This window comes from Narcine bancroftii, chromosome 8 (genome assembly GCF_036971445.1).
Source record: "Narcine bancroftii isolate sNarBan1 chromosome 8, sNarBan1.hap1, whole genome shotgun sequence".
In the NCBI taxonomy this organism is placed as follows: Eukaryota; Metazoa; Chordata; class Chondrichthyes; order Torpediniformes; family Narcinidae; genus Narcine; species Narcine bancroftii.
The window spans coordinates 76,633,018-76,651,982 of NC_091476.1; the positions used below are offsets into that span (position 1 = coordinate 76,633,018).

The window sequence follows — 18,965 nt, forward strand, 5'->3', positions numbered from 1 at the left end:
CATTTTCTTTCCCATTTCTGTTAAGGTCATCTCCATTTTATTTATTTTCTCTTCTGTGTTGTTTATTCTTTTTCTTAAATCCTTAAATTCCTGTGTTTGCCATTCTTTAAATGACTCCATGTATCCTTTAATAAGAGCAAGTATATCCTTTACCTTGCCTTTCTTTTCTTCTTCTATTTCCCTGTACTCTTCCTCTTCCTCTTCATCTTCTTCCTCTGGGTTGACCATCTGTTGTTTCTTTGGTGCCCTTTCCTCCTCTTCTTTCTTGTTTCTATTGTCTTCTGTGTTCTCTTCTTGCTGCAGGTGTTCTGCAGCTGTCGTTGCCGGCTGTGGAGATCGACTCCCCAGCTGGTCTCCCCTCCCGTCGGTGTGTTTTTTTTCATTCACATGCGCGGTTGCGCACTTTTACTCGGCTCTGCGAGCCATTTTTGTAGTCCATTATTTACCGACCTGAGGGAGCGGGTTTCTCTCTCCGCAGCGGGCCTCTTCGGACAGGTAAGGCCTTCACCTTTTTCCTCCTTTGTCTTCTCTTCCTCTCTTCTTACCGTTGCTTTCGATTTTTCTTTTTTTGTCGCCATCTTCTTTCCACCTTTATACTCACTTTTCTGTAACTTTTATTTCTGTGCCTTTGTGTTTTCTTTTGTTTTTCCCGACTTTTCTGGAGAGGGCTGGAGTTCACCGTCCGGCCACTACTCCATCACGTGACTCCTTCGATGGATTCCTTTTCCATGGTCGCAATGACCTGGTGAATCCAGTCACTGACGGTAGCAAGATCAGTGGGGAAGGAGTCCAAGTGTGAATGCAGAAAATGAATTTTCAGTGACACGTTGCACCTCATGGTTTTGTCTGCTTGAAGCATGTTGTCATTCAGCTGGATGTAGTTTGTTGCGAAGAAAATTCTTAACATCTCTAAATGCCTTTCATGCCTCAGACAGCTGAGTGCATGCCCAGGCTTGGTTGGACTTGCCAAAACAGCTGGTTTTGAGGGCAATGTACTAGATGCAGGAAATCACAGGTAGGTTTTATTTTAAAAACGGTACATGATAGAAAAATTTTATTTTCGTGATCAGCAGCTTAAAATCCATAAAATACACCCAAAAGTGTTCAGGAAGTTTGATGCCCAATGTAATTGGGATGGGGAAGGGCGAGAGACACCTTGAAACCACTGCAGTCTAACTGAGGGATGATGCTCCAAGGATATCCCAACGTCAATGTCACAGTCAAAATGTGGATGGTGGAGGAACTCAGCCAGTCTCACAGCGTCCATGGGAGGTAAATATATATCTCCGACGTTTCAGGCCTGTGACCTTCCTCAAGGTGCAAGCAAAAAGCAAGGCAGGTGTCTGAATTAAAGGCTGCGGAAGAGAAAGGGGGAAGAATGGGAGGGGGATATGATGTCTGGTACCTGGTTTGGGTAGGGGGAGGTTCATGGGGTTGGGGTGGGAAATGGGAGAAGTGGTGGGTGTATGGGGGGTGTGAGGTGTGGGTGGGATGGATGGGAGTGGTGGGTGTGATGTGTGGGTGGGGGGTATGCGTGGGAGTGGGGGGGATGGTGTGGCTGGGGGTGTGTGGGTGGGAGTTTGGGGTGTTAAGTGAGGGTTGGGGTGTGAGGTGTGGGTGGGGGTGTATGAGGTGTGGGTGAGGATGGGTGGATTGGGGGTGTGAGGTGGGTGGGGATGGGTGGTGGAAGTGAGGTTTGTGGGTGGGAATGGGAGAGTGAGGGTGTGTGGGTGGGGGGGGTGAGGGGTGGTTTGGGGAGTGGGGGTGAGGGTGGGGGGTGTGGGTGGGGATGGATGGGTGGGTGTGGCTAGGGGTGGGTGTGGCTAGGGGTGTGTGGGTAGGAGTTTGGGGTGTGAGATGTTGGTGGGTGGGGGGTGTGGGTGAGGATGGGTGGATTGGGGGTGTGAGGGGTGGGGATGGGTGGTTGGGAGTGAGGTGTGTGGATGAGGATGGGTGGATTGGGGGTGTGAGGGGTGGGGATGGGTGGGTTGGAGTGAGGTGCGTGGATGAGGATGGGTGGGTTGGGGGTGTGAATGGGGTGTGGGTGGGAGTGGGGTGGGGATGGGTGGGTGGAAGTGGGGTATTAAGGATGGGGAGGGAAATGTGGGTGGGGTGTGTGTGGCTGGGGGTGTGTGGATGGGAGTTTGGGGTGTGGTGTGGGTGGGTGTGGGATGTGGGTGAGGATGGGTGGATTGGGGGTGTGAGGGGTGTGGATGAGGATGGGTGGATTGGGGGTGTGAATGGGGTGTGGGTGGGTGGGTGTGGGTGGGGGTGGGTGGGTGGGAGTGGGGTATTAAGAATGGGGGAGTGGGAGATGTGGGTGGGGTGTGTGTGGGTGGGAATGGGGGGTGTGGGGTGAGGATGGGTGGATTGGGGGTGTGAGGTGTGGGTGGGGATGGGGGTTGTGGGGTGGGGGTGTGTGAGGTGTGGGTGGGAGTGGGTGTGAGTGGGATGTTGGTGGGCGTGGGGGGGTGTGAGGTGTGGGTAGGGATGGGTGGATGGTGTGTGGGTGGGGGTTCCGTGACGACTCTGATTCATTGACATTCGGTGTATTGATGTGGATGAAAGGGGCGGGACGTCAATGTTGTCCACCACTGATTGGCGCACGCAAAAAGAAAAACGTCTACGCCGCGTCCATTGGCTGCCCGCCAGTCGCCTTGTGGCGCCTCTCGAGTTCGATTGGCCGGCGGGAATGGTTACATTGTGGCGACACTGCGCAGGCGCAGTGTGGGCGCAACACGGAGAGAGGCGAGTCCTGCTTCCCCGGTTACATCCACCGGGTGAGACTTGGACTTCGACCCTCCCCCCCGCACCAACCCCTTCCTGGACTCTTCTCTCTGCCTGTCGCTTGGCCAACGATCCGGTTAGAAGGTAATCCTTCCACCCAATGCAGAGGGGGAGGTTTGTCTTCCCTGTTCCCCCAACCTCCTGTGTCAGGACGGAGCGATTCTCTGACCCGGGACGAGTCGAAGCGTCAAACCTCATCCCGCAGTTTGGCTTTTATAAACCACAAAATCTGTTGTAAGGCAAACCAGAATCAGAATGTACATGTCCCAAAATCTTGGGCCCAGAGGCCGCGCCATTGGCTCCTTTAACAGGCTGCTCAAAGCCTGTACGGGGCAGATAAGAAGGGGGTACCACACAGTTGGACCCCGCGGGGGAGCGCTGTGTCTCCGCTCCCCACTCTCAGCGAGTCCGCACCAGTCCGTGCCCAACTCTTACTCTGCCCAACTCTTACTCTGCCCAGTCCCGCTGACCTGCATCGGTCTACACACCTCCATGGACCTGTCCAAATTCTTCTTAAATGTTAAAAATTAGCCCACGTTCACCACCTCAGCTCGTTCCCCCCAAACTTTTCCCCTTTCACCCTTAACCCATGTCCTCTGGTTTGTATCTCACCCACCCTCAGTGGGGATAAAGCCGACCTACATTTACTCTGTCTGTCCCCTTCATAATTTTAAATACCTCCATCAAATTTCCACTCATTCTACACTCCAGGGAATAAAGTCTGAACCTGTTTAACCTTTCCCTGTAACTCAGTTCCTGACGTCCATGCAACATCCTAATAAAGCTTCTCTACCCTCTTTCTATCTGATTGATAATTCGGTGACTAAAACTGCACACAATTCCCCAAATTTGGCCTCACCAATGTCTTGTACAACTTTACTAGAACATCCCAGCTCCTGTGCTCAATACTTTGATTTATGAAGGCCAATATGCCAAAAGCTCTCTCTACAACCCTGTCCACCAGTGATGCCACTTTCAGGGAATTATGTATCTGTATTCCCAGCTCCCTCTTCTACCGCACTCCTCAGTGCCCGACCGTTCACCATTTACGTCCTTTCTTGGTTTGTCCTTCCAAACTGCAACACCTCACCCTTGTCTGCATTAAATTCTATCGACCATTTTTCTGGTCTTCTCAGGAAGTGCTGTCACTGTTGAACCTTCCTGACAAGGGAGATGTGTGTCCATGAAAGGTCACTAGTTTAAATTTAAATTGAATTTGATTTAGATATAGAGCAATGTAACAGGCCCTTCTGTCCCACGAGCCTGTGCCGCGCAATTACACCCAATTAACTTACAACCCCTGCACATTTCCAGCAGTGGGAGGAAACTGGAGCCCCCGGGGAGAACGTACAAACTCCTCACAGACAGTGTGGGATCCGAACCCTGGTCCTGATGACTGGCGCAATAACAGCATTGTGGTGACTCCCATACCCCTGAGCACAACACACAGAGGGAACTCCGAGGAGTAATGTGTCATGGGTTTGCTGGGCACTGTCCACAGGTAATCGTCTGGGCACCCTGTCCCTGCTGTTGGAGCCCTGGCACTGAGCTCCCCATCGCAACGGCACAGGAGCAGCTCATCCCCAGAGACAGCGGCGGGACACGACCAGATCCAGAGATGAGCAGCAAGGTCAAGGTATCCAGAACCATGGAGCTGGAGTTCGGAGGCCTCCTGGGTAATGGTCAGATGGGGGTAGGGCTGGGTTCTGGGGGAGTGGAGGAAATGGGTTCGAGAGAAGGGAGTGGAACATCTCAGTGGGCCGAATGGCCTCTTTTATTAAAAGGGAATCCATGCAGGACAGGGGAACCTTCAGATTTACTGTCAGAGACCATACGTGACATCACATACAACCCTGAGGTTCCTTTTTCCCCATGGGCCAGGCAGAATGACCACTTACTGGTAGAGCAAAAAAAAGTAGCCACAACATACACATAAGCAAACTGTGTAATACAGAGAGACGAGTCAGAGTCCTTAAATGACTCCCCGATTGAGTTTGTCGTTGAGGAGTCTGATGGAGGGGGAGCAGCTGTTCCTGAACCTGGTGGTGCGAGACTTGTGGCCCCGATACCTCTTTCCTGATGGCAGCAGCAAGAACAGAGTGTGTGCTGGGTGGGGTGGATCCTTGACGATCGCTGCTCTCCCAACGCCAGCGTTCCCCGTAGACATTCTTGACTGGTGGGGAGGATTTTGCCTGTGATGTCCTGGGCTGTGTCCACTACCTTTTGCAGGGCTTTACACTCAGGGTTATCGGTGTCCCCGAACCAGACTGTGATGCAGCCGGTCAGCACACTTTCCCCACACCTCTGTAGAAATTCACCAGGGTTTCTGATGTTGTACCAAACCCTTGCAAATTCCCAAGGAAGTAGAGGCGCTGATGTGCTTTCTTCACGATGCCATTAGTGTGTTGGGCCCAGGAAAGATCCTCCAAGATAGTGACTCCCAGGGACTTAAATTTGCTCACCCTCTCTCCACAGATGCTGCTCGACCCGAGTTCCAGCCCCTGCAGACTTTTGCATTGGAAAAACTTCGCACTATCCAGACCAGTCAACTTGTGTTTCAATATAATAAGCATGCAATGTTAAAAAAAAAAGTTTAGTTGGAGCAGTGCAGAGGGGTAGCATCGTTTTAGCAAGGGGGGCATTCAAGAGTCTGATAACCACAAGGTTTTTCACCCTTGAGAATTTTCTGCCAGATGGGAAAAGAAGGAGAGGGTTCTTTAACAGGCCACTCTGGAGAACACCACTCTGGAGAAACTCAGCAGGTCACACAGTAAAGATAAAGATACAAAACCTTTGTTTTGGGCTTCAGGCCTTCATCAAGGTGTGATACCTTGATTGGACGTTCCTTGATGAAGGGCTGATGCCTGAAACGTTGGTGTATAAAGTCCGCTGCATGATCTGCTGAGTTTCTCTTGCAGAATGTTTTTAATTCTGCCACGGTTTAACTGGGCAGCGGGGAGGTGTGGCAGAGTTGACATGATTCCTTTACCTGTTCATTGCTCTGCTCCTCCTCTGCCCAGGTGCACTGCTGCTGCCCGCCCTGCTGCCATGCACCATGCTCTACCTGCTGATCGCCTGCCGCAGCGAGGCGGCCAGCGTCCTCAGCGTTTCCTTCCCTCTGCCCGCTATGGGCCAGCTCTGGGACCCCCAGGCCCTACTCCTCGTCCTCGCCTGGCTTGGCTTCCAGGGGCTGCTGTACCTGCTGCCTCTGGGTAAGGTAGGTACGGCACCGTTGACCGATCGTCGAGCGGCTATGCAACCCATCCAAATGCTCACCGGGGCACAACCTGTAGAGGTTGGCGAGAGTCCTTGGTGACGTACCAAATCATTTGGATGGGTTCAGAGAGACAAGGACCAAACACACATGGGACAGCACAGATGAGATGGGATGAAGGGTCTGTCTTCATCTAGCAAGTCCATGTAACTATTGTGTATAAAGGTGTTCTCAATCATCAAGCCTAACATGGGAACTGTGATTAAACTGGACAATAATTTTTATTTATGAGGTTTGCTTCCTGAAAACAAATTGGTGATTATGATCGACAACTTCCAGCTGAACACAAAGATTATTTCAGATTTTCTGCAACACTTAGGACATTGGAGAAACATTAACTTTTATTGAATGTTTAATCGCATAATGACGCTGACACGTTGCATTAGTTCAACCGACCTAAACATGTTTTGCTGCTGATTTTCGTTTGTACTCAGCATCTGATGCCCCTCCTGTCAGTCTCCAACAATAGTTGCTCAGAACTGACGGATTCCAGTTGCCCTGATCCTGCTTTTCCACAGTCGCAATGTTCTGGGGAAACATTTCACCGTGTTCATCACCAACAGTGCCGAGATCAGTGGGGAAGGAGTCCAAGTGCGAATTTTCAATGACACGTCGCACTCCACGGTTTTGTTCTCTTGACGTAGACTTAAAATATGACAGGAAATCACAAAAATAGGTTATTTCTAAACAACGGTACGTGATAAAATGTTCAGGGGATTTTCATGATCAGCAGCTTAAAATCCACCCCAAATTCTTCAGGAAGCTACATCATCACTTTATCGAGAGTCGATTTCACCCTACATCCCCTCCTCAAGTACTCAGACTTCCACAGCCTTCAAGGGAGAGGCTTCCCGAGAAAATCCGGAGGGTTGCAGGCGTGAGGGATGGAAGGGATGGCACAGCATTGTGGGCTGAAGGGCTGGTACTGTGCTGCACTGATCTCTCGCCATTAAATGGGCAGCCCCTCTAGAATGACAGAGATAGGAGCAGGAGTTGACCATTAGGCCCTTCGAGCCTGCCCTGCCATTCAAGGCTGATCTGATGATGGGCTCATCTCCACCCACCTGCTCTTTCCCCATATCCCTTAACTCCCCGACGATGTAAAAATCTACCAAACCTTAAATCTATTTACTGAGGTCGCCCCCCACTGCTTCAATGGGCAGCGAATTCCACCCTCTGGGAAAAGCAGTTCCTCCTCATCTCCGTCCTAAATCTACTCCCCTGGATCTTGAGGCCATGTCCCCTCGTTCTGGTCTCCCCCACCCATGGGAACAACCCACCGACCTCGATCTTATCTCATCTCATGCCTTTCACATCAGTCCACGTGTAACTAACATGTTCCCTGTACTGGAGTAACATGCCAGTCTGCGTGTGACTGTCCTGTCCAGCACCATGGTAACATGCCAGACAACACGTGAATCCAGTATTGGGGTAACACGCCAGTCTGCATGTAACTATTCTGTCCCCGTACCAGGGTAACACGTCAGTCAGCATGTGACTGTCCTGTCTAGCACCATGGTAACACACCAATCCACATGTGAATCCCTGTAGCAGAGTAACACGCCAGTCCACATGTAACTAACCTGTCCCCTGTACCAGAGTAACATGCCAGTCCACATGTGACTGTCCCGTCCAGCACCGTGGTAACACGCCAGTCCAAATATGAATCCTGTACCGGGGTAACACACCAGTCCACGTGTAACTAACCTGTCCCCTGTACTGGAGTAACATGCCAGTCCATGTGTGACTGACCCATCCTGTACTGTGGTAACATGCCAGTCCACGTGTAGCTAACCTGTCCCCTGTACCGGAGTAACACGCCAGTCCACATGTGACTCACTCGTCCTGTATTGGAGTAACACGCCAGTCCACACATGACTGACCCATCCTGTATCGGAGTAACACGCCAGTCCACCTCTGCCGGTCTGATGCCTTCCTGCTACTGGCATCTGTACCTTGACTGTTGTTCGTCTGTCCCCACAGGTCACACAGGGCATGCCGCTCCATGATGGCACCAGGCTCTCCTACCGGATTAACGGTAGGTTTTGGATGTCATGTGTGACGTGCCCCCGTGATCGTGTGCAGCCTGTGAACGCAAAGCGGGTTTCCCGTCTGGGTCATGCAAGGGGAGCTGTCTGCATGGGTGCCTTCAGTTTCTCCCCCCCCCCATGCAGGCGATGGCTGCATTGGTGCCCCTGCCCCCAGCACCCAGTGAGTGCAGTTGCCAGAATGGGATGGTGCTGTGAGGTTGCCTCAAGCCCCTCTCCCAATGGTGGGGAGGGAGCTGCACAGGTGCGTGCAGGGTGGGGGAGGCCGCTGCTGGTGTATGGCTGTCTCTTGTCCCTGTGCAGGGGAGGGGAGCTGCACGAGTGGCTGTCTCTGGTCTCTGGTCTGGTTGGGTGCTGCTCTGGTGCCGCTGTTCCCCCCCCACCCCCCCCCCCCCCCCGCCTCCACATGCCTTGGGTAATGGTCTCTCCTTTCATCCTGCAGGTCTGCATGCACTAGTGATCACCGCCCTCCTGGCTGCAGTCGGCATCTCTTGCGGACTACGCCTGAGCTACGTCCACGACCGGTGCATCCAGCTGTCCGTCGCCGCCACCATTGCCTCCTTCGTGCTGAGTGCCTTCCTCTACACCCGGTCGCTGTTTGTCCCAGAGTCTGCCCTGGCGCCCGGCGGCAACTCAGGTTGGTACCAGGCCGTGGAACCCAGACACAGGCCCTTTGGCCCTCATCGATGTGCTGACCAAAAATAACTAACCCCTCCCTACCGCATAACCCTCTATTTTCCTTCCGTCCATGGGCCTGTCTAAGAGCCACTTAAATGTCCCTAGTGTTCCAGCCTCCACCCCTATCAAGGCATTCCAGGGCCCCACAACTCTTTGCGTTAAAAAAAAACTTACCCCTGATGTCTCCCTTCAACTTCACTTTGAACAGATGTCCTCTGGTCTTTGCTGCTCCCGCCCTGGGAAACGGGTGCTGGCCGTCCACCTTATCTATGCCTCTCAGAATCTTTAAAATTTAGACATACAGTTCAGTAACAGGCCCTTCTGGCCCATGAGCCCGTGCTGCCCAATTACACCCTATTAACCTACACCCCCGATACGTTTCAAATGGTGGGAGGAAACCAGAGCCCACCAGGGAAGACTCAAGCAGTCACAGAGAGAATGGACCAACGCTTTACAGACAGTGCGGGATTCGAATCCGGGTCCCAATTGCTGGTGCTAACCATATCACCCATCTTGTCGACCTCGATTATATCTCCTCTCATCCTTCTTCACTCCAGAGAAAAAAGTCCCAGCCCTGTTAGCCTTGCCTCATGAGACTTGTTTCCAAATCCAGGCAACATCCTGGTAAATTTCCAATCCAGGTGACATCCTGGTGAATCTCTTCTGCCCCCTCTCCACAGCGTCCACATCCTTCCTGTAATGAAGTGACCAGAACTGAACACGTTACTCCAAGTGGAAATTGTAGAGTTGCAACAAGACCTCTCGACTTTTGAACTCAATCTCCCGACTAATGAAGCCAGCGTTCCATTGTCCTTCTTAACTATCCTATCAACCTGAATCGTATCCGGGCGAATCCCGCCTGGTTGTGCAAGCTCCACACAGACGGGGGGTGGGTGGGGATTGAATCAATGTACCCTCTGCTGCTTGGGTTCTGGGGGTAGAGGGGTGCAAGCTGACCCAGTGCGGCTGTTGGTCTGGCCCCCTCTGAATGCACCTACCCCTGCAGCTGACCCAAGGCCACTGGGAAGTGGGTACTGAGACTATGGGCGTAAATAACCTCAGGGCACCATCCCCCCCCGCCCCTACTCCTCTGCCATCAGGCAACCTGGTCTACGACTTCTTCATCGGCCATGAACTAAACCCTCGGATTGGAACCTTTGACCTCAAGTACTTCTGCGAACTCCGACCGGGACTGATCGGCTGGGTGAGTGGCAGGGTGGTCCATGAGCATGAGATTCACCCCCCTCCCCCCACCTCGCCCCTGCCTGTCCCCAATCCCTGGAGAGGGGGTGGAAGAGATTCCAGGGATTGTGAGCTCGCTTCCCCCGCCCTTTCCCCATCAGAACCAGAGCGCTTATCTGACATGGACACCGTGATTGTAGTAAACACACGGAAATGCTGGAGGAACTCGGCCGGTCTCGCAGCATCTGTCGGAGGTAATGATACATCATCGACCTTTCGGGCCTGAGCATCTGGTGCTCCCATTGTGGTCTCCTCTACATCAGAGAGACAGGACACAGTCTGGGAGTGGTCACTTCACTGAGCACCTCGGCTCCGACCACCACAGTAGCGCAGATCTCCCTGTGGCCGCCCATTTCAATTCCCCGTCCTGTTCCCTCTCTGAGTGTCCGTCCGTGGCCTTGAGCACAGCCAGGCTGAGACCACCTGCAAATTGGAGGAACAACCCCTCATCTTCTGTCTGGGCCCCCTCCAACCAGATGGCATTAATATCGACTTCTCAGGTTTCCATTAGAATCCATCCCTGCTTCTTTCCCCCAGCGCACACGCGTTCTCTCTCTCTCTCCCTTTTCCCTCTGTCTCCTTCCCAGAGCCAAAATCAATTCTCACCTCTCCTCTTATTAGATCCAATTAACACCTTATGTCGGTCTGGACCCCTCCCCCTCCCATTCTTCCCCCTTTCTCTCCCCAGTCTTTATCCAGACACCTGCCTGGTTTTTGTTTACACCTTGAGGAGGGGCCCAGGCCCTAAACGTCAGTGATGTATCTTTACCTCCCACGGATGCCGAGAGACTGGCCAAGTTCCTGCAGCCTTTCTGTGTGTTTACCCCCTTTCCCGATTCCTGGAGAAGGGGTGGAAGAGATTCCAGGGATGCGGAGTTTCAGTTCTGTGGATGGACAGGAGCAGATTAATCCATTGGGGTTGGGGAAAGAGGATCAGGACAAGGGGCTGGGGGCAAGGAGGTCAGGGTGAGGGGTCTGGGTGTCGGGGTGAGGGGTTGGGATGTCTTGGTGAGGAGTAAGGGATCTGGGTGTCAGGATGAGGGGACTGGGTGACAGGATGAAGAGTCAGGGTGAGGGGTGTCAGGGTGAAGGGTCTGGGAGATGGGGACAGGGGGAGGGGTGTGATGGTGAAGGGTCTGGGTGACGGGGACAGGTGTGAGGGTGAAAGGTCCGGGTGTGCTGATCGGGGCTTGGCCGGGATCTCTGCGGGTGGAGGGTCTCGCGACGAGAGGGGTGTTGACCGTGTGATTCTGGCTCCAGCTGATCATTGACCTGGCGATGCTGATGAAGGAGTGGGAGACACAGGGAAGCCCATCTCTGGCCATGCTGCTGGTGAATGCCTTCCAGCTCCTCTATGTGCTGGACGCATTGTGGCACGAGGTGAGAGACCGGGTTTATGACCGTCTGACTGCACTTAAATCGTACACAGAAAAAATAATTTCCTCGTCATTACGTTTACGTAGAGTTACTTATGTGACTGTTCTGAACTTGGGTCGATTTTTGCCTGAGACATATAGACAATTCCAGATTCTTTTGGGGAAAAATAGGGGGTTGACCTTTCCATGAGATTGACCTTTGCACGAGTGTGTCAGGTCATTTAAAATAAATATAAATACCTTGGGGTGATTTACTCAGTTACAGGATACCGCACATCAATCTCACAGCCTGCGGTGTTACAACGGCAGTGATACGGGGTTCGAATCCTGCGCTGTCTGTAAGGAGTTTGTACGCTCTCCCCGTGTCTGCGTGGGTTTCCCCCAGGGGCTCTGGTTTCCTCCCACCCTTCAAAAGCGTACTGGGGATTGTAGATTAATTGGGTGGCGTGGGCCGGAAGGGCCTGTTACTGAGCTGTATGTCTATCTACATTTTAAAAAAAGTAATCAATTGGCAGCTGCTCCCTGTACCCTGAGAGAGTTACTTCTTCAGGGGAGAGCAGAGTCCAGAATCACTGTCAGAATTTATTGTCGTGAATGTGTCACGAATTTTGTTGTTTTGCAGCAGCTTCAGATGCCAATATCGCTGTAAATTACATTAAAAAATTCGTGCAAAAGCAGAGAAAGTGAGGCCGTGTCTGGGGGTCGTGGCCTGTTCAGGAATCTGATGGCGGAAGGGAAGATGCTGTCCTTGTGCTGCTGGGTGCTCGTCTTCAGGCTCCTGGATCTTTTCCCCAATGGTAGCAGAGTGAAGAGGACTTGGCCTGGGTGGCGGGGGGTCCTTGAGGATAGAGAATCACTGCATCTTGTAGACACCCTCGATGGAGTGGAGTCTGCTGCCCATGATGGTGCAGGCCGAGTTCACAACCCTCTGGAATTATTTCCTGTTCTGTGTATTGGCACCTTTGTACCAGGCAGTGATGCAAATGGTCAGAACACTCTCCACCGTCCACATGTAGTCTTTGGTGACATCTTGAATCTCCTCAAACATAACTCGTGAAGGCTCGCCACTGGCGAGCCTTCTTTATCGACATGGAAGCTCCAGGATGGATCCTCGGATATGTTGACCCCCAGAAATTTTAAGTTCTTGACTCTCTCCACGACTGAGTCCTCGATGAGGACTGGGTCGTGATCCCCGACTTCCTCCTAAAGTCCACAATCAGCTCCTTGGTTTTGCTGACGTTGAGCACGAGGTTGTGACACCACCCGACGAGCTGATCTATCTCCCTTGTTGCGGAGAAAGAATCAACTACTGACACCAGGGTAATGCTTTGGAAGAGTTTTATTAGCAAGATATCTTAGAGAGTATGCTCAGCACCCAGCCTGGGCTTGCTCTGCTCACAGCCAGTTTTAACAAAGTTTATGTACAATAAATGGCAGTGCCTTCCTTCATGTGGCTTCCTGTTGTTGTCAACCTGACAATAGTTTATCATTGTCAATATTTGACAATAACTTAATCATTGTTTCACAGAATTCCAAAGCTTATCATGTCTGCAGATAAATTGCACTTTGAGGTTCCCTGCCTCCACTTAAGCAATATGCAACTGACTCTTGTGTGTTCTTGTAAGCAACTTATGGGTTAACCCTTAACCCTTTGTGTTCAGATTTTCCTCCACATCCCTCCCGAACACTTCCTCATCACTCTCTGTGATTCTGTTGATGACTGTGACATCATCGGCAAATTTGTAGATAGGATTGGGATTGTGCCTGGCTGCACAGTCGCGGATGTAGAGTGAGTAGAGCAGTGGGCTAAGCACATATCCTTGGGGTGCGTCCATGCTGATATCAGTGAGGAGGAGACGTTGTTTCCAATCCGCATTGACAATGGTCTTCTGATAAGGGAGCATGGAAGGTGGAGGCTGCCCTGTGAACCATCCCTGCTCCTGCCCTGGGATCCCGCTGTTTTGAGGCCAACCGAGCGATTACCTTGTTTAACCGACTGGCTTCTCGGCCACCCCTCCCACAGGAAGCCGTGCTGACCACCATGGACATTGTGAACGATGGCTTCGGCTTCATGCTGGCCTTCGGAGACCTGTCCTGGGTCCCGTTCACGTACAGCCTGCAGGCCCATTTTCTGGTGGGACATCCACAGGAGCTGCCCATCCCTGCAGTGGTCACCATCGTCCTTCTCAACGGTAAGTGTGTCAAACCCCCCCTCCTGAAACTGCTGTGGGTAGGGGAGATACAAACCAGAGGACATGGATTAAGGGTGAAAGGGGGAAGGTTTAGGGGAACAGAGCATGGTGGGGGTGTGGAATGAGCTGAAGTGGTGAATGTGGGCTCAATTTTAACATTGAAGAAGAATTTAGACGGGTCCATGGATAGACGGGGTATGGACTGGGGCAGGTCAGTGGGACAAGGCAGGATAATAGTTCAACGCAGACCAGCAATGTTCCATGGCTCTAATGTTCCAGAACCTCTTCCACTCTTTGACTTTGGCGCCATCTCCCGCTCCAGTCCCCTGAGGTCTCAAGCTCTGCCACACTGAGATTTGACCGATCTTGGCGGCTGAACCTCAGCAAAAGAAATTTCTCCCCATCTCTGTGCTCAATTCTCCAACTGTTGCAGGAACAAACATCTTGATTGTTGATTCTGGAGATGAGGAGGATAGGGTAGGTTTGAGGAGTGGCCTTGGGCAGTTTACAAGTGGGGGGGGGGTGGTGAGGGGCTTTTTGTCCTGTAATAATGCATTTAAAATATAACATACATGATATACCTAGCTTTTAGAACATTGAACACTACAGCACAGTGCAGGCCCTTTCGCCCTCGATGTTGTGCCAATCCATGTATTCCATAATAAAACCCTCCCTACTCATGTAACCCTGTATTTTCCTTCCATCCGTGTGTCTAAGAGTCTCATAAATTCCCCCACATGTTCCAGCCTCCACCACAACCCCCTAGCAAGCCATTCCAGGCCCCCACAACTCTCTGTGTAAAAAAAAACTTACCCCTGACGTCTTCCCTAAACTTCCAGTCTAATCTTGCCTCAGAAGATATTTTCCAATCCTGGTGAATCTCTTCCTCTTCTCCACAACTTCCCCATCCTTCCTATAATGAGGTGACCAGAACTGAACACAATACTCCAAGTGGGGTCTCACCGGAGATTTGTAGAGTTGCAACGTGATCTCTCGACTCCTGAACTCAATCCTCTGACTAATGAAGCCCAGTGTCCCATCGGCCTTCTTAACTATCCTATCAACCTGCCGTAAGGCAGACAAAGATTTGGCCTGAGCCTTCCTTGGCGCTCCAATTGCCCATGGATTTGCCCCCAGCACCCCCACAGCCACCCAGACTCCTGTTCAATCCATTGGCCACCGGGGCTCCAGATCTGACACAGTCAGGGAGCCTTTGGCACCCAAGGCCCTTTGGGAGGGTGTTTCCACTGGCAGGGAAACGAGAACAAGGGGACTCAGCCTCAAGATTTGGGATGGAGATGCAGGGGAACTGCTTCTCCCAGAGAATTTGTGAAATTCTCTGCCTCATTAAAGGTATTTAAGACACAAGGATTTTTGAAGAATGGGGGGGAGGGGGGAAACAAAGGATTCTGGAGAAGTGGGGGGGGGAGTGGAGTTGTGTCCATGGCCAGATCCGCGGGGAACCCATTGGATGGCGGAACAGGCTTGGATGGTCGACTCCCAGTCCTGATGACGCTTCTGTGTCTTGCACTTGGTCAGGAGTTGGGCCCTCTCCCGCTGCGACCCTTCCACACCAGAATTCCCAGTGAGGTCGCCTCCCCATCGTTAACTCCGGAGAAGCCAGTGCCCACCACCCTTGGAAGGAGTCTGGGGAAGCCTGGCCCATGCCCTCCGTTGGCTGGCCGCTGGACTCCTCCCCGGCACACGGGGTGTGGTCCTATGAAGACCTGGAGGAGCCCATGCTGACGGTGGCACCTGACATCTATGGCGGTGGAGGCATCTTGGCCAGAGTTTTAATGAGTTGGTTTTGCCTGCAGCCCTGGGGTACTACATCTTCCGCAGTGCCAACTCGCAGAAGAACACTTTCCGCAGGAACCCCAGCGATCCAAGGGTGGCGGGTAGGTAACCGGCGCCTTGACGGGGGCGGAGTGGGGGATGTGTGAAGGAGCAGGGATGCTGGATGAGGGAGGGGAGGATTGACAGAGGGAGGAGGAGGGTCCAGAATGATAAGGTGAGGGGAGGTGGAGAAGATGGGAGGGGGAGAGGAGGATTAGAGGAGGATGGAGGGGTGTAGGACTGGGGAAGAAGTGGGAATGCCGGATGAGGGGAGGGCAGAAGGAAGGAGGTAGAAAGAAGGATGGAAGGGGAGGTGCCAGAGGGAAGGGGGTAGGGGAAGATAAAGGGGAGGGGATATGCCTATGAAGCCAGAGTGGTGGCGTCCCTGATCTGCGCCGTGACCTCCCTGATCTGTACTGTTCCTCCCTGTGCCATCTTCAGGACTGGAGACCATTCCCACGGCGACCGGGAGGCAGCTGCTGGTGTCGGGATGGTGGGGCCTGGTGAGGCATCCGAACTACTTGGGTGACCTGGTCATGGCTCTGGCCTGGTCCCTGCCCTGTGGTGAGTGGAGAAAGGCTGGATCCCCGAAGTACGGTATTCAAGCCCTCTGAGTTAGGGGTGTGTGTTCTTCCCCCCACCCCCACTCCAAGGTACAGTTCCCATGGTGGGTACCCGAGGAGGGGCCACTCCTGGGCACAAGGGCTGCTTGCAGTGCCCAATCCTGCCCCCCCCGACCCCTTCCCCACCTCTCCCTCCACCGAGTTGGACTGCCCTTAACTTCCCCTGGATGCTGTGCGACCTGCTGAGTTTCTCGTATGCTATCCCAGACCATGGCATCCTCCTCCCAAGGCCCTGACCCGGGATATCAAAGTGTCCCTCTCGCTCACACCCTCCTTTGCTCCCTCCGCAGGTGTGGCCCACGCCCTCCCTTACTTCTACGTGACTTACTTCACTGCCCTGCTGATCCACCGGGAAGCCAGAGACGAGCACCAGTGCCGTAAGAAGTATGGCTCGGCGTGGAATGCCTACTGCAGCCGCGTCCCCTACCGCATCTTCCCGTACCTGTACTGACAGGGGCCGCTGCAAAAAGGGTCTATTTTCTCCGGGTTGCCTCCCCCCCCCCACCCCACCCACCGCATTCCCCACCCATGTTTCCTCTCTGTCCCCAAGCGCTTTGGGGATGGTCAACTCTAGTGGACTCACCCATGGACAGAGTCCAGTCAGGCAGCCGCCCCCTGGTACAGATATACCCCCCCACCCCCCACCTTCTCCGATGCAGGCCAACCATGTGGCACCGGTTCACGATGCAGATCAGAGCCTGAACCTGGAGTACCTAGTTCGGTTCCACACTTGAAGCAACGCTCGGGAGTCTGCAGACACTGTGATTGCAGCAAAGAGTCTTGGAGGTGGGGAGGGGGGTGGTTGGGGACTCTCTTTTGCTTAATGGTTGGAGTAGCACCAAGGACCGGGGTTCGAGTCCCACGCTGACTGTAAGGAGTTTGCATGTCCTTCCCAAGTCTGCATGGGTTTTCCGTGGGGGCGGGGGTTCCGGTTTCCTCCCACCGGGCTGTTGGTTAATTAGGTGACATGGCTTGTGGGTCAAAATGGCCTGTTACTGGGCAGTGCAAATAAACTTTAAAAATTAATAAAATTCTCTTTCTCGGACTGGAAGAGGCGCCTCAGGCAATTTCTGACATTGGTGAATCTTATGGCAGACGAAGACAAACTTCACATGACAGAGAGGCCAGTCTCACACTGTCTATAGGAGGTAATGATGTCTGTTGGTCTGGACCCCATCCCCCTCCCATTCTTCCCCCTTACTCTTCCCAGTCTTTATTCAGATGCTTTTTGCTCGGACCTCGAGGAAGGGCTCAGGCCCGGAAAGTCGGTGATAGATCTTCACCTCCTGTGGATGCTGCGAGACTGACTGGGTCCCTCCGGCCTTCTGCGTGTTTTTACCACACTTGGTCTGAACCGGATTTGATGGGGGGGGGTGGGGGGTGGGGGGTTGGGGTGGGGGGGAAGAAAAGGTGTGACTGACAGATTCGATGAAAACCTTTGTATTTTACTCTGGAGTTGGGCATCACTGACGTGAGCTGGCATCGAGTCAAGGTTATTGTCATCCGATTGTACAAGTCCAACCTGATGAAACAGCGTTCTCCGGTCCTTGGTGTAAAACATGCAGACACACACCCAGATATAGTACACATACAGACACAGTACACATGCAGGACAAGTATTCATCTATACAAATAAATATTGTTTCGTGAATATGAGAGCCTCGGAGGGTGAGTGTGAGCAGTTCCTTGGGTCGTTCAACATTCTCATTGCCCGTGGGAAGAAGCTGTTCCTCAGCCTGGTGGTGCTGGCTCTGATCCTCCTGGATCTCTTCCCCGATGGGAGCAAGGGCTGCTTTGACCCGGGTGGCATCAACAACTGAGCTGACAAATGCTTTAAAATTTTAAAATCGTGTCAGGATTTATCTCCCACATGCTGACATGTAAGGAATGGAATTATTGGGTAGGAAAGCCAAGAAAAAGAATCTTTTTCCCTCAGTGGTGCAGGCTGAGTTAACAACCCGCTGTAGTTTATTCTTGTCCTGAGAGTTGGCGTCTCCGTACCAGGCAGTGATGCAACCAGCCAGCCACGGTACACCTGTAGAAATTTCCAGAAGTTTTCGGTGACATATCGAATCTCCTAAAACTCCTCACCAAGTCTATCCACTGGCAGGCCTTCTTCGTGATGGTATCGACATGGAAGCTCCAGGACAGATCCTTGGAGGTGTTGACACCCAGGAATTTGAAGCTCTTAACCCTCTCCAGTGCTGATCCCTTGATGAGGATTGGGCTGTGTTCCCCTGGCTTCCCCTCCCACGAAGTCCACAATCAGACCAGAGGACCTAGGGTTGTTTTCCTTGGGGTGAAACTCAATGGTCTGCAGACACTGGGCTTGTTGTAAAAACACAGAAGTGTTGGAGGAACGCAGTCTTGCAGTGACCCTAGGAGAAGGGGAGGTGACTGATGGAGCAGAAACTCAATAGAGATAGATTTGTTGGAGGGGCTTCTGCTTCAGAGGAATGGTAATGTGGGTTTTAACCACCCAGGAGACCAGCACTTAAGACACGACACAAATGAAGGTATTCCTATGATAATCAGGGTGATGCGGATTTAAGGTTCAGGGCAAGATATTCAGGGTTATGCAGGGGAGAACAATTTACCCAACACTGGGTTATAAAATGGAATTTGTTCATGATACGCAGATTGGATTGTGGATACAATCAATGGAAATTTGTTCAGTGCACACGGACTTTAACCTTGCTGCAGTGGCTTTAGAGGTGGGGGGGGGGTAGGAGTGGTGGAAGGTGATATCTCCGCAGCCAGCCTGGGCCAAATGAGATAGGGAGGAAGGTAAAAGTGAGGTGGGAGTTTCATCTACTCGAGTTGAGAGGTCATGTTGCAACTCTAAAAATCTCTGGTGAGACCCCATTTGGAGTATTGTGTTCAGTTCTGGTCACCTCATTATAGGAAGG

General features: G+C 52.4%; 1 protein-coding gene across 2 annotated transcripts; it reads left to right on the forward strand.

Moving 5' to 3' along the window:
- Positions 1–2,784: 2,784 nt before the first annotated feature.
- Positions 2,785–17,107, forward strand: tm7sf2 (transmembrane 7 superfamily member 2). Of its 2 annotated transcripts, none has more exons than XM_069894269.1 (11): positions 2,785–2,871; positions 4,289–4,463; positions 5,808–6,004; positions 8,045–8,099; positions 8,552–8,746; positions 9,888–9,991; positions 11,290–11,409; positions 13,429–13,597; positions 15,415–15,495; positions 15,875–15,997; positions 16,347–17,107. In XM_069894269.1, the coding sequence occupies exons 2-11, from the start codon at positions 4,406–4,408 to the stop codon at positions 16,505–16,507; spliced, it is 1,263 nt and encodes a 420-aa protein (XP_069750370.1). In that variant the 5' UTR covers positions 2,785–2,871; positions 4,289–4,405; the 3' UTR covers positions 16,508–17,107. The 2 variants fall into 2 exon arrangements, with proteins under 2 accessions (XP_069750370.1, XP_069750371.1); XM_069894270.1 differs by having other exon boundaries at positions 4,289–4,423.
- Positions 17,108–18,965: the final 1,858 nt, after the last annotated feature.

Bases quoted from the DNA above. Each gene is read 5' to 3' on its own strand.
- tm7sf2 (XM_069894269.1), top strand. From the start codon at position 4,406: ATGAGCAGCAAGGTCAAGGTATCCAGAACCATGGAGCTGGAGTTCGGA. The intron at 6,005-8,044 runs GTAGGTACGGCA...CTGTCCCCACAG, and splicing joins ACCTGCTGCCTCTGGGTAAG to GTCACACAGGGCATGCCGCT. The intron at 8,747-9,887 runs GTTGGTACCAGG...CTCTGCCATCAG, and splicing joins GGCGCCCGGCGGCAACTCAG to GCAACCTGGTCTACGACTTC.